Source organism: Ranitomeya imitator, chromosome 3, assembly GCF_032444005.1.
Source record: "Ranitomeya imitator isolate aRanImi1 chromosome 3, aRanImi1.pri, whole genome shotgun sequence".
Classification (NCBI taxonomy): Eukaryota; Metazoa; Chordata; class Amphibia; order Anura; family Dendrobatidae; genus Ranitomeya; species Ranitomeya imitator.
This window is the reverse complement of record NC_091284.1, coordinates 322,816,492-322,830,147: the sequence shown is the minus strand read 5'-3', so window position 1 is coordinate 322,830,147 and position 13,656 is coordinate 322,816,492. Positions and strand designations below refer to the sequence as shown.

At 45.1% G+C, this 13,656-nt stretch overlaps 2 protein-coding genes and 1 long non-coding RNA gene across 3 annotated transcripts; 1 reads left to right on the top strand and 2 right to left on the bottom strand.

The window, feature by feature from the left end:
• The first annotated feature begins 1,822 nt into the window (after positions 1-1,822).
• Positions 1,823-8,679, top strand: LOC138669852 (uncharacterized). The gene is made up of 2 exons (XM_069756673.1): positions 1,823-2,248; positions 7,219-8,679. The coding sequence occupies exon 2, from the start codon at positions 7,225-7,227 to the stop codon at positions 8,482-8,484; it is 1,260 nt and encodes a 419-aa protein (XP_069612774.1). The 5' UTR covers positions 1,823-2,248; positions 7,219-7,224; the 3' UTR covers positions 8,485-8,679.
• LOC138669853 (uncharacterized) lies at positions 2,959-3,362 on the bottom strand. Its single transcript, XR_011319246.1, has 3 exons — positions 3,285-3,362; positions 3,111-3,203; positions 2,959-3,033 (listed from the first exon to the last, which is right to left on the bottom strand). It is a non-coding gene; the product is annotated as an uncharacterized lncRNA (long non-coding RNA).
• A 575-nt stretch (positions 8,680-9,254) lies between the features above and the next one.
• Positions 9,255-11,225, bottom strand: LOC138669851 (uncharacterized). Its single transcript, XM_069756672.1, has 2 exons — positions 10,656-11,225; positions 9,255-10,216 (listed from the first exon to the last, which is right to left on the bottom strand). The coding sequence occupies exons 1-2, from the start codon at positions 11,064-11,066 to the stop codon at positions 9,686-9,688; spliced, it is 942 nt and encodes a 313-aa protein (XP_069612773.1). The 5' UTR covers positions 11,067-11,225; the 3' UTR covers positions 9,255-9,685.
• Positions 11,226-13,656: the final 2,431 nt, after the last annotated feature.

The following is a 13,656-nucleotide window of genomic DNA, read 5'->3' as shown; positions in this document are numbered from 1 at the left end:
CCAAAGGAAAAAAAACAGACACTTATCTTTGCTGAATTGGCAGCTAAGCAGGAGAAACCAGACAGAGGTCCAACACCTCCCAATAAACATTGACAACTGGCAAGGACTAATGAATCCTGCAAACCTAAATACCCCAGTCAGAATTGCAATCAGCAGATACACTTGACCAGGACTGCCGCCCAGGGGCAACTGCATTACCACCTACAACCACCGGAGGGAGCCCAAAAGCAGAATTCACAACAGCGGCGGCAGCAGCGGCGTGAAACCAAAGAACATAATATACCCCCACAATAGTATATAACAGCCACATAGTATTAAACACGGCCTCCCCCATAGAACATAATGTACCCCCCATAGTATATAGCACAACCCACATAGCAGATAACACAGCCCACGTAGCAGTATACAGCACAGCCCATGTAGGAGTATACAGCAAAAGAAAAAGGAATTCCAGCTCAACGAAGCGGTGAAAAGTAAAAACTAAATACTTTATTCACTTCATATAAGAAGCAGAGGATAAAACATCAGCACAATATAGGTAAAAAACACTATCTACGCGTTTCAGGTGACGCAGCACCCTTAATCGTGATATCATGATTAAGGGTGCTGCGTCACCTGAAACGCGTAGATAGTGTTTTTTACCTATATTGTGCTGATGTTTTATCCTCTGCTTCTTATATGAAGTGAATAAAGTATTTAGTTTTTACTTTTCACCGCTTCGTTGAGCTGGAATTCCTTTTTCTTTTCCTGGTTCTGCACGCCTTGACACAGCGTTTCCGTGCTCCGAGCCTCCTGGGACTGTTACTGTGGTGAGCTGGATTTCTTTTTTCTTCTGTTAGGAGTATACAGCACAGCCTGACACACAGTGAGTGCGCACGCACCCGCAGTGTCACAGTCAAAGGCAGAGGGGGAATGATGGGAGAGGGAGCATCAGGTGACGCTCTCTCCTCCATCATTGCATTCAACTGTACCGGCGTCATAGACACCAGTATAGTTGAATGCGGCAGCGGCGGCGCTGGGGGGGGAAGGGTGAGTTGGCATGCAGCGGGCCACTACTGGCACCGGACCTTCTGGCATTTGCCAGAACTGCCCGATGGCCAGTCTGCCCTGGTTGCAGGTGATGAGCAGTGCCTGGTTTTCTCCACATATAGTAAATAGCTATTGGATAAGACTTAACCTTTATTAGGTATATATGTAAAAAATATTTACAACAAATGACATAACATACATAAAGGACCTGGGGAAGGAAAGCCCTAGTGCTTTAGTGAACCCTGACAAACACAGAATAGGGAAGAGAGAAAAGGGGGTATATAAAACAAATAACTCTGACAGTACTATGGGATCACTTTGCCATCAAATGTCTTTTTTGGCCATGATTCATTCAACTAAGCTCGTGCTGTCTATATAAAGCACGCCCAATATTACATGTACTGTAGGCCGTACACAAACCTATAGTATGTAGTACCTATGTCCCAACCGACCATAAAGATGTGCGTTGAATCATGACAGTGATGGTATATAGTGGGTGTTTTGCCACAGTCATCCACCCTACTATGTCACTTTTCTCCCTTGTTCATTACACACATATAGCAATGTAACAGTACACTGTGACAATAGTTTTATACAATGATCTCTTTACTCAATTGTCACTTATTGTCTGCGTCCTGCAGACCTAAACTGAACATGCTCGGTCCTGGGGAAATATAAACTGTACCACAATTACCATATACACCATGGCCTTACAGTAGATACTGTCAGAAGTTTATAGAAGCATAACCGTCACACTAGACGATTTTACAACGAGAACGACAACGATCCGACCAAAATGAGATCGCTGGAACGTCGCTGTTTAGGTCGCTGCAGAGATGCCAAACACACCAACCTACGAACGATGCTGGAGCGATACAGTGACGTAACAGCGACTCACAGATCGTCCTCGCTAGTCGTTTGCTCAGTGTCACACAGCAAGAGTGTAACGATCTAACGATGCAGACGTAGCCAGATAGGTGTGTTTTATGCACAGGGAGACACCCAGGATGTGACGTTACGGCGTCCCGGAATATAAACCGCAACTCTACAGCGATTGATTCATATTGTTGGAGCGCTGTGTCTTCACGGTCTTCTGCCTTTACAGCGTCCTGTTCGGAACGATCCTTCGCCAGCTACGATCCTCTTCTCCCGTGGACGTTCTGTCTAGAACGTATTCTACTGCAGGCGTCTTCATCGTTTCTTTTCTTGCTCATCAACGGTATGAAATGTCTTTCAGTTGTTTGTTTCTTTTGTGTATAGTTATGGCTATTCAATAATGTTTATCTATGTATATGGTGTAATGATGGATAAAACACCTCCGGCAGCCATCTTGTGCATCTGGCAAGCAGACGCACAAGATGGAGGCATTACTATGCGGTTTGCAAACTCAGTTGCGCTGTCTGCCAATTTTGCACACACCATATGGAAAGGTAAACTAGCTGTCTGCCAATTTTGCACACACTATATGGAAAGGTTAACTAATTCTCTTGTGTCTGCCTTGGCTGGCCCTGGCGTGCTCCGCTAGTAAATAAAACAGCACACAACTTAAAGGAACGAAATTTTTTTTTTTTTAGAAACTGAACTGATTTTTTTTTTTTTCAACAAAACACTAACATCTGTCAAGAAAAACAGAAAAAAAAACATTTTTAACGCCCGCGCGCCAAAAGGTGTCGCAGCGTGCGTCCATGTTGCTGCACTTGATGCTGCAGCAGCACTACTGTGCGCTCCAAGAGCGCTACTGTCCGCTCCAGTCCCTCTTGTTTGGCCAGCAGCTCTCTCACAGTGTCCGGTTCTGTAGATAGAAGATAGAATAAAAGTCTTTTTTTTTTGTCCTGTCCCAGAGGTCTTTTTTTTTTTTGGTTGCATTTTATTAGTCGCTGTCAAATGTGACATCCCACCGATAACCCCTCCCACTGTCTGTATACTTACGGAGAAGGGACGCCTGTTGTCCATCACTGGAGCTGCTGACCACCCATCCCCTGTCTCGGGCCAGAGTTCCCGGAGCTAAAAGGAATCAAAATCATATCTGTTTAACAATTGAACTCGCTGTGGGGAACCGCTCGCAGTTTATCGTCACTTACGAATGCTCGCCTCTGGGGAGAATGATGCCGAGCCGGGGGAGGAAGATGGGTAGCGGAAGGGCGGAGTAGTGGCCTGTGGTGGGGTTACTGCATCTGTAATGTATACAATATTTCAGCTCACCTCTTATGTCCCATATGCCGTTATAATTTTGAAATGAATGATGGATAACTTACGTGACGGTCCAGCTTGTGGGCTGCTGCTGCTGCTGCTGGAAGATGTGGGGGAGGATAGTATCCTCTGTAGCCGGCGGCCAGGGCCGGCTCCAGGTTTTTGAGGGCCCCGGGCGAAAGAGTCTCAGTGGGCCCCCCCCCCTTTAACACACACCCGATTTATGATGCACAGATATGGCAGAGAAATGTATAGTACAATGCCAGATTTCACTTCTTACATGAGTGACAGCTATTGTAAATTCTGCAGTGTATATATACAGGACAGGAGGAGTGGTACTGTGCAGTGTATATATACAAGAGGAAAGGTGCTGTGCAGTGTATATATACAGGAGAGGTGCTGTGCAATGTATACATACAGGAGGAAAGGTGCTGTGCAGTGTATATATACAGGGGGAAAGGTGCTGTGCAGTGTATATATACAGGAGAGGTGCTGTGCAGTGTCGTGAGCAGGGCGTTGTATCAGAAAATCTTTTCTGTTTTGAGTTTTTCTATGAAACAAAGACTTTTCTACATAAACAACGTTGTTTGGTTTTGCGGCCCTAACAGATCTGTGCTACAAAGTAACATCGCTCGGGCATTAATGAGGGACCTGATGCTGAATCCTTTCCACAAACCCTAATGACCCAATTAGTGCCCCGTCATTAGAAGCTCATTAAACGCCTCCCTGTCCCGAGCAATCATGTACAGTATGGGGGGATCCTGCAGCCCACCCGTGACTGCTCCATACCATACACTGCCCTCTGTCGCTCTCACTATCTATTATCCTGTGCATTTCTCCTTCATCGTTACCCCATGTTACACTTGTCACCCCCCACTACAGAGTAGCAGGGCAGCCAATGTCACCCCCTCCCGGGCTCTAATGGCAGCAGGAAATGTCTGCTCCTCTATTGGGTTGGAACCTGATTTAATCAAGGAATAATGTGGATTTGTTGCCGGTGGCTGCAGGGGAAGGGTTAAGTGATGCCATGTCCTTGGTGGGAGCAGTGGCAGCTGCTGGGACCTGGACAGACACAACCAATGTTGCTGTGACTGCACAGTGTGACCTGGAGGAGAGAAGCTGAGACTCCGGAGCAGAAATCACCCACATGCCAGCACTGGGCAGAGTCCCTCCAGTCACCAGCATGGGGCCACGGGGCCCCAACCTACAGCCCACATGGCAGCAGCTCCCCTTCCTCCTGGCATCTGGTTAACCCCATTTATGCGGGTCAGATTGTTATATTTAAGGTTTAGCAATAACCTTCATACAGATGGGAAGGGGTTAAGCTTCTTCCTACCCCACTGGTGCAGGTTTGGTGCAGCATGCATGTATTCTGGGGTTCTGGGAGAGCTGGGTGGCTGCAGGCTGCACCCCACCAGCTGCTCCTCCAGACATCACCCACATTTTTAGGCAGCAGAGACAGACAGCAGCAGACTGAGCCACAGGACCAACTGCAATTATTGCTGGATACCTTTGCACTCTGGTAGGACTAGCTCCTCCGGAATCTTCCTGATAAGTTCAGCTCAGCAGCACTGTCTGCAGCCAGCCAGGGGCCAGAACAGAGAACGTGCTCTCTCCGCCCACAAACAGTCACGCTGGCTGCCTTCTCTTAACCCCTATGTGTGCCTGCCTGGCTGCACTGACTGAGTGAGAAGATGCTTGTGTCAGAGCTGGCACATAGGGGTTAAGAGAACGCAGCCAGCAGTGACTTTGTGGGCGGAGAGAGCATGTTATCTCCTGCTCTGCTCTCCCAGCTGCTAGTGGGCCCCCCTTTCTTCCCAAGGCCCCGGCATTTGCCCGCTGTGCCGGGTGCTGACGCCGGCCCTGCCGGCGGCGTCTCTCTACACAAAAATAAAAGAAACACCATGTTTAGACAACAAAAGTACAGAGCTGTAGACATCACAATAAAACTAGACAATATTGACAGCAAAAGTTAGGAGCCTGAAATGAATGATGGATAACTTACGTGACGGTCCAGCTTGTGGGCTGCTGCTGGCCGCTGTGGTGGAGGTCAGTGCCCTCTGGTGCCGGCGGCGTCTTTCTACACAAAAAAATAAAAAAAAGAAATCGCCATGTTTAGACAACAAAAGTACAGAGCTGTAGACATCACAATAAAACTAGACAACATTGACAGCAAAAGTTAGGAGCCTGAAATGAATGATGGATAACTTACGTGACGGTCCAGCTTGTGGGCTGCTGCTGGCCGCTGTGGTGGAGGTCAGTGCCCTCTGGTGCCGGCGGCGTCTTTCTACACAAAAATATAAAAAAAAGAAATCGCCATGTTTAGACAACAAAAGTACAGAGCTGTAGACATCACAATAAAACTAGACAACATTGACAGCAAAAGTTAGGAGCCTATCGAAATTCGGCAGCATCTGTAATGTATTCTATATTTCTGCTCCCCTGTAAAGTCCCATATGCAGTTATAAAATTGAAATGAATGATGGATAACTTACGTGACGGTCCAGGCTGTGGCCTGCTGCTGGCCGCTGTGGTGGAGGCCAGTGCCCTCTGGTGCCGGCGGCGTCTCTCTACACAAAAAAATTAAAAAAAAGAAATCGCCATGTTTAGACAACAAAAGTACAGAGCTGTAGAAAAAAAAAAAAAAAAAGAGGCCATTTGCGGGAAGGAGTAAAAATCAATTTTGACAAGCTAAATGTAATTACATATATAGAACATAGGAAGCACCTCACGGCAGTGCACGTCTCCTGTTTCCCCCTACTGGCAGTGCGAGCAGGGTTGCCAACCTCCACGTAATGATTTCAGGACAATCGGGATTACAATTGCGGACATCCGTATAAATTAAATATGGGGGGTGGAGATTATGGAATTCATGACCTGACCAATTTTTACGCGACAACGCATTTTTGCGCTTGGACATTATAGAAATTTGAAAAGAAAATATTAAATTTTTGTCCTCGTAAGTCCCGGACAAGTTGGCAACCACGGGCACGAGTCTCCCATTTCCCCCCGCTCGGTACCGTGCGTCTTCCAATTCCACCATTCTGATACTTGCCTTGCTTTGCCTCCGCTCGCAAGTGTGCCAGATGGAGTGGCTGCTTATAGCGCAGGTCGGCCCACTTCTTGCGCAGTTGCAGCGCACTGCGCCGGATGCTAAACCTCCTCTCCATCATTTCTGCAATGCGGCCCAGCACTGCATTCTTGTGCAAATTTGGGTGGGCAGGCCGGCTCCTCCATCCCTCATAGTCGAGGGCATCCATCTTGTCCACAAAAAAACGCACCTCGGCCTGCCCCAGAGGAGCACAGCGCTGTCTCGCCGCCATTTTCTAAAGATAGACGCTGTACGGCACCGCCTAACCACGCCCAGAGGAGGTCCTAGCTGCGGCGCGATCGGCATCGCTATAGCGTCTCTGATTATGCACAGCGTCGCGTTTGTGACGCCGGCTCCAGACATCCTTTTTTTTGGCGTTCCTGTTACCAAGTCACAGCGTTTATTGTCTTGCTTTCAGTTTTGTAGTAGCTTGTATCGTAATTTTGGGATGTTAATGAGGTGCGGCTGTAGTGTTAAACGCTGCTTATTACACATGTAAATATAAATTTCCTTTAAATCCTATGTTCACATTTCTGTAGAACAGGGCAGCGTCTGAGATGCAACGCTGAACAGATATGTGAGCACATGCCCAACGCCGCTTTTTGTGACCCATGCATTAACTTTTCCATGGTTTTAGGGTCAGAAAAAAAAACATCATGCATCGTCCTCTGTGTCCTGACGCATGATTCACAAAACGATAGGGCAACACATGTTATTTCAGGCCCCTAGGTAAAATATAGTGGCACATGCATTGCCGTGGCTGCACCGAACAAAACGCTAATGTGAACTTTGCCTTCTAACCAAAAAAAAAAAAAAAAAGATGTGTGAACACTATTTAACAGTATTGGTTGTCTTGTGTCACTTTAGCAAATCATATGTAATAATTATTTTTTATTGTGCTTTTTCAGGTTGCCATGTCTCTTTCGGATGTACCTGCGATTGTAGCGGCTGCATTGCTGTTAGAAGCTCAGAACCAGCTGGAGGCTGAAGCGCGAAACAATCGTGCAAAGCGACAGCGCCGCATGTGGACCAGACAGTGGCTGCAGAAGAGGAATCAATTGTCCCACATGGGCCTAATCAGGGAACTGAAGGAGAACAACCCGCATGATTTCAAGAACTACCTGAGAATGTCCGAGGATTCATTTAATTTCCTACTTGAAGCTGTGGAACCTTATATTAGGCGGAAAAATACAAGGATGCGAGCTGCTGTCCCTGTGGATGAGAGACTGGCTGTTACGCTCCGGTTCCTGGCGACTGGAAGGTCTATGCAAGACTTGCATTACTGCGCTGCGATTTCCCGAACCCTACTCAGCGTCATAATTCCGGAGACATGTAAAGCAATTATCTCTGCTTTACACCAAAATTACATGCCTTTCCCGGAGACCCCGGATGATTGGAAAGAGATTTCAAGGGGATTTCATGAGCAATGGCAGTTCCCTAATTGCGGGGGTGCCTTGGATGGGAAACATGTCCGCATCACCCAACCACCACACTCCGGCTCCTTTTATTATAACTATAAGGGTTATTTCAGCGTAATTCTGATGGCCCTCGTTAATGCGAACTACGAATTTGTAAGTGTGTCTGTAGGGATCAACGGGAGATTATCTGATGGCGGAGTTTTGGAGCTAACCGATTTTGGGGACCGCTTGAAAGAAAACAAACTGGCCTTGCCTCCCAACAGTGACACTACTGAAAACATGAACTTTGTGTTTGTCGGAGATGAGGCGTTCCCACTGCATCCCAACCTTTTGAAGCCATTCTCCCAGAAAACTCTGACACCTGAGCGGCGCATATTTAATTACCGGCTTTCGAGAGCTAGACGCGTTGTGGAGAATGCGTTTGGAATCATGGCAAACCGATTTCGTGTTTTCCACACTGCAATGAACATGAAACTATCGTCTATAGACTCTGTGGTTCTTGCTTGTTGCGTCCTCCACAACTTTTTGCGCCGCCGTGATGCCACTGCATACAGCCCTCCACAGTATGTAGACTCTGTTGACCCTGCAAACGGGGATATAACCCAGGGAGAATGGCGTCTAGATGAGCACAGGGTTTCTGGCCTGGAAAGTCTGGGATCCGGAAGGAACAATGATGACGCGACAAATTGCAGGGAAAAATACTGTGACTTTTTCAATGGTCCAGGGGCTGTCTCATGGCAGCACCAACAATTGTAGCGCAACTGTAGGCATATCTTTTACCATTTATTATGGATTACATTTGTTTTTGTTCATCCGCTCTCGTGTACCATTCTTTTTAGAACCCAACCAATTTCTTTGTCAAGTAACAATGTCAACATAACGATATATTGATTTATGTACATTGTCTTGTTCTTTTTATTCCATTCCAATTAAAATATTGAACTATGAAAATACTCTACTTCTGTATCAAACATATGAACCATGGGAATCAACAACCTCTTCTGCCCTAGCGCTTTCATGATGTGTGTGTGTGTGTATGTATATATATATATATATATATATACATACATATATACAAAATAGGAAAAAGAAGGCAGCACTCATAAAGTTTCATGTGAAAAAAATATGGAGATTTAATCGACCCACATCACTGCGCGACGTTTCAGCTCACTGAACCTTTTTCAAGGCTTGAAAAAGGCTCAGGGAGCCGAAACGTCGCGCAGTGATGTGGGTCGATTAAATCTCCATATTTTTTTCACATGAAACTTTGGGAGTGCTGCCTTCTTTTTCCTATTTTGTATATATGTTGGATAAATGCTTGGACCATTCTATCCAGGGGGCTAGGCACCCGCTATTGGTGAGCATTGTGCTGTTCTATATATATATATATATATATATATATATATATATATAATCTATCCCGATTATAATGCATTTGGTATTGTACAGTATGCATGTCCACTTTGCATATTGCCCACCCACATAGTATTTTGCCCATCCAGAGAGCCACGTAGTATGGAGACAAATTTGAAAAATATATATATTTTATTTGTTTTCACATGACATTTTCACTGTTGATGATCCATAGGGGATTACGGAGTAGGGGAGGGATAAATTGGCCGAGTTTATTAACATATAAATATATTTGTATACTCACCTTCCGAAGTCCCGTTGAAGCAGTGCTATACTCACCCTACGCCACCTTTCCCAGGGACCGTAAGCTGCCGCTTTCAATGGAGTGGTCCTGGGAGTGGCAAAGGCGACGGAGGGTGAGTATAGCAGGTGTGATAGCCTTTTTTTTAATTTTTATCTTAAATTAAGTTTTTTTTAAACTATTGATGATGCATAGGCACAAGGATTAATTACCGGGCGTCAGGCCAATGACTGCAGGGCAGTAGGCAGAGTGGATTATGGACGTTATAAAACTGAAGTCTCTAGTGTTTTCAAGACAAGATCCCTACAAATTTTGATAGTAGGTGCCCATCTCGCTGTACCGGTCCGTGGACGTAGGAGGTCCTTGTGAAAAGTCTGCAAAAGAAGGAGGTGCAGGTGGTGTCCAGAACTGAGAATGATGTGGGCCTGGTCTGCGGACAGGAGTGCTGTGCATGGGCTCCTGTGGTGGTCCCAAATAAAACTGGCTACTGGGCTGACGCTCGGTGATGTTCAACATAGATGTGTCGCTCAGTTTTCCAGCGGCTGCCGCGTTCAGAACGTCAAACATCAATCGCTCCGCGTGAGATCGTTGGGTAACGTCCAATTTGTTTAACCGTTCCTCAACCAAGGTTGGGAATGCGGAGAGCTGGGTTGCCGCATGCTTGGACAAGATGTTGTTAGCCATTGCCAGGAGATCCACAGGTGTCCCCGCTGTCGACTTTCTTTTGCGAGATGGCCGCTGTGGACGTGTCTGATCCTCGAGACACGGGCTTCTGGAGGACTGATGGGACTGGACATCGTTCCCTTCTGGTCTTTCCCGCTGTTGAAGAGGCACCTGCGATTCAAGCAAAAAGAAAAAAAAATTAAAAGTCAATAACATACAAACAACTCAGCCTAGAGCCCCACCTCTCCAACACCTCTATTCCTGTTCATGGGAAGCTATGAGGAACTAGGTAGCAAACCACAGGGGTTACAGAGCTTTCAGAGCTGGGCTGAACTACATTGGGCAGCAATACTGTACGTACAAATGTGCGGAAGACACAATATGTTAATGTATTTATCTTTATGTTATAGACTTTGGAAATTATTAAAAATGCATTTAAAGGAGGGGGGAGTACTGTTTGGACATACTTCTCAGAACAGGAAGTGACAACTGTTATTAACAGGGGGATTAAACATGAAAAATGTGAATCATTATTATTGGAAACCATGCAGTCTCATAAACCTACAAGACACACGGCATGCTACTAGAAGGGAAGCTAGGGGGTACTTACATGCTCGTCCGGAGACTCGGGCAGGTTCTCTTCAGGCGATGGTGCACATATGCTTGTGACAGTCTGGCACGGACGAGGAATTTCCTGGTCCCGAGTGAACGCCAGCAGGTCATAGTACCACAACTTGGGCACATAGACGTCGTCAGTTCCGGCCCCAGACTTCAGCGACTTTTCCACCTTGTTCAACTCTTTTTTGTAGACTGTGCGGAGAGCCTGGATTTTTTTACGCACAATGTGTTCATCCACCGTCTCAGTGGGATGATGCTCCTTGTAGATGGCCACCAGGTTCTCATACGCATCTTTCTTTTTGTAGCGGTTGCTGTAATCCGCCGACTTTATCTTCCACAAGCAGGGCAGGGAGCGGTACATCTCTATGAGTGCCCGAACACAGTCTTGTTCATTGGCAGACATCTAAAAAAAAAATAAAAAAATGAAGCAACATCAAGCAAGAAAGTTGTGGCCCCTGTGCCTTTCCTAATGTGAGCAGCCTTCTCTTGTATGGGATGGGCCGTGCGCTCTTTCCTTTTGGTAGCCACCATTTTAGGGATGGAATGGTTCGTATGCTTTTTTTATATTATTAATACTGTTGGAATAAGTTTAAATGCAACAACTCCATTCCTGTTGTAGTCTGCATTGAATGTCTATGAGTGTTCATTTGTCAGCTATGCTGTGATTGTTAAAGTTTGTACAAAAAGGTCAGAGGACTCTCACTGATTGCATCATTCTGCTGCTGTTTCCTTCACAGAGAGACATGTGTTACATGGACTAGATTATATCGGTAGTTACTGTCAAAGCTTTCTTATTTTGTTCCAGTTCAAGCTGCATATATTAAACACAGTTTGCCTTACGTTGGATTCTGCTGCTTATATGAAGTAACACGCGCTGCTGTGGTAATACTCCGGCTAACAGGTTATGGGCCCAGCCACCGGAAAGTAAATGGTAAAAAGCCCAGTCACCGGAATAAGCAGCGAGCCAAGCGCAGACAGCACAGAGGAACCCCCGGAATACAAGGACACCGGAACGCAAAGGTACCGCAGTGTACAGAGCACCGGACAGCGCAGCTTAAAGGGCCAGTAACAAAAAAAAAAAAAGGTACAAGAGACAAGAATGTCTACAGAAAGGAATGCAGTGAAGTACACAGTGCCAAGTCTCACAAATCACAATTACAGCTCCTGGAAATTCAAGGTAAAGATGTTACTTATAAGAGAGGGTACATGGAAATGTATTGAACAGCCTGTGCCTGACCCAGTACCGGGTGATTGGCTAGAGACTGATCAGAAAGCACAAAGCACTATTTCCCTCAGCATAGATGATAACCAGATTGTACATGTATGCAAATGTGATACTGCAAAGAAAATGTGGGAAGAATTACAGAAAGTGCATGAAAGGTCAAATCTCAGCAATAAGCTATATCTTATGAGAAAGCTGTATCAGTCTAAATTAAGTGATGGCCAGCATATGCAGGACTATATCAGAAACACCCTAGAGATTGTGGAGCGCCTAAGGGGTATTGGTGAAGAAATTAAAGATTTTCATGTTGCTGCATTACTATTAAGTGGTCTTCCAGAAAGTTATGACACGCTTGTGACTGCATTAGATGCCAGACCAGATGATGAACTCACACTAGAATATGTGAAAGGGAAACTTGCAGATGAATACAAGAGAAAGTCAGAGACTATTAGCAATAATATATGCAAAGCAGAAGCAGCATTAAAGACACAGTACTTTTCTAAAGCTCAGAGTCATTTAAAGGAAACTCGTGAATGTTTTGTCTGTAAAAAGCCTGGTCACCTTAAAGCAGACTGCAGAGTGTGGAAAGCAAGAATGAATCAGTTTAAAAAGCAGGACAGTCATCAAAAGGTTAAAACAGCTGTAAAGAAGGAAGATGCATGTATTGCGACTGCATTTGGGGTCAGCACAAGCCCATATGCAAACCATGTTTGGTGTATTGACTCTGGAGCGACTGCTCACATGACACGTGATAAAGATTTCTTCATTAATCTAGATGAAAGCAAGTCTGAAAAGGTAATTTTAGCTAATGGTCACTATATGACATCAGAAGGAATAGGAGATGGTTATCTCCATTGTCAAGTTCAATCCTCAGCACAAGTCAGAAAAATCCCAGTTAAAGACGTGCTGTATGTTCCCAAACTTGAAAGTAACCTTTTATCTGTAAAGAAGCTTGCACAACAGGGAAATATAGTTACATTTAAGGATGACAGATGCATCATTTCAAAGAAGGGTCATACCCTTGCCGAAGGAAAAATCAAAGATGAACTTTATCAGCTGAAATGCAATGAAACTGTTTACAGTGCTAGACAAGATTTTCATAAGGACTGTATTCATGTGTGGCACAGACGCCTAGGCCACAGAGATCCAGAAGCAGTAAAGAAACTAGCTCAACTTGCAAATGGTATTGCAATCAACCAGTGTAATCAAACAATGAAGTGCACAAGTTGCCTAAAAGGGAAAATGTCCAGAAAATCGTTTCCTAAAGTAAGCACTACTAAATCTGCACAGATACTGGATTTGATACATACAGATGTGTGTGGTCCAATGAGTGTTCTTACTCCCAGCAAGAAGAGATATTTTCTCACATTCATTGATGATTATTCCAGATATACTGTTACTTACCTACTTCAAAGTAAAGATGAAGTTCCACAGAAACTTGAAGAATATCTTGCTGCAGTTCTTAACAAATTTGGAAGAATACCAAAGGTACTGCGAGCAGATAATGGAACTGAATATACAAGTGGTAAAGTGCAAACCATCCTGAAAAAGAATGGAATCGTGTTCCAGACAACCGTTCCATACAACCCAGAGCAGAATGGCACAGCAGAGAGAAAGAACCGAACTCTTTGTGAAAGTGGAAGAAGTATGCTATTTGATGGAAACCTACCTACAACATATTGGGGAGAAGCCATCATGACTGCTACCTATCTTCAAAATCGACTGCCAAGTAAAGCTACAAGTAAAACTCCATATGAGCTATGGAACTGTG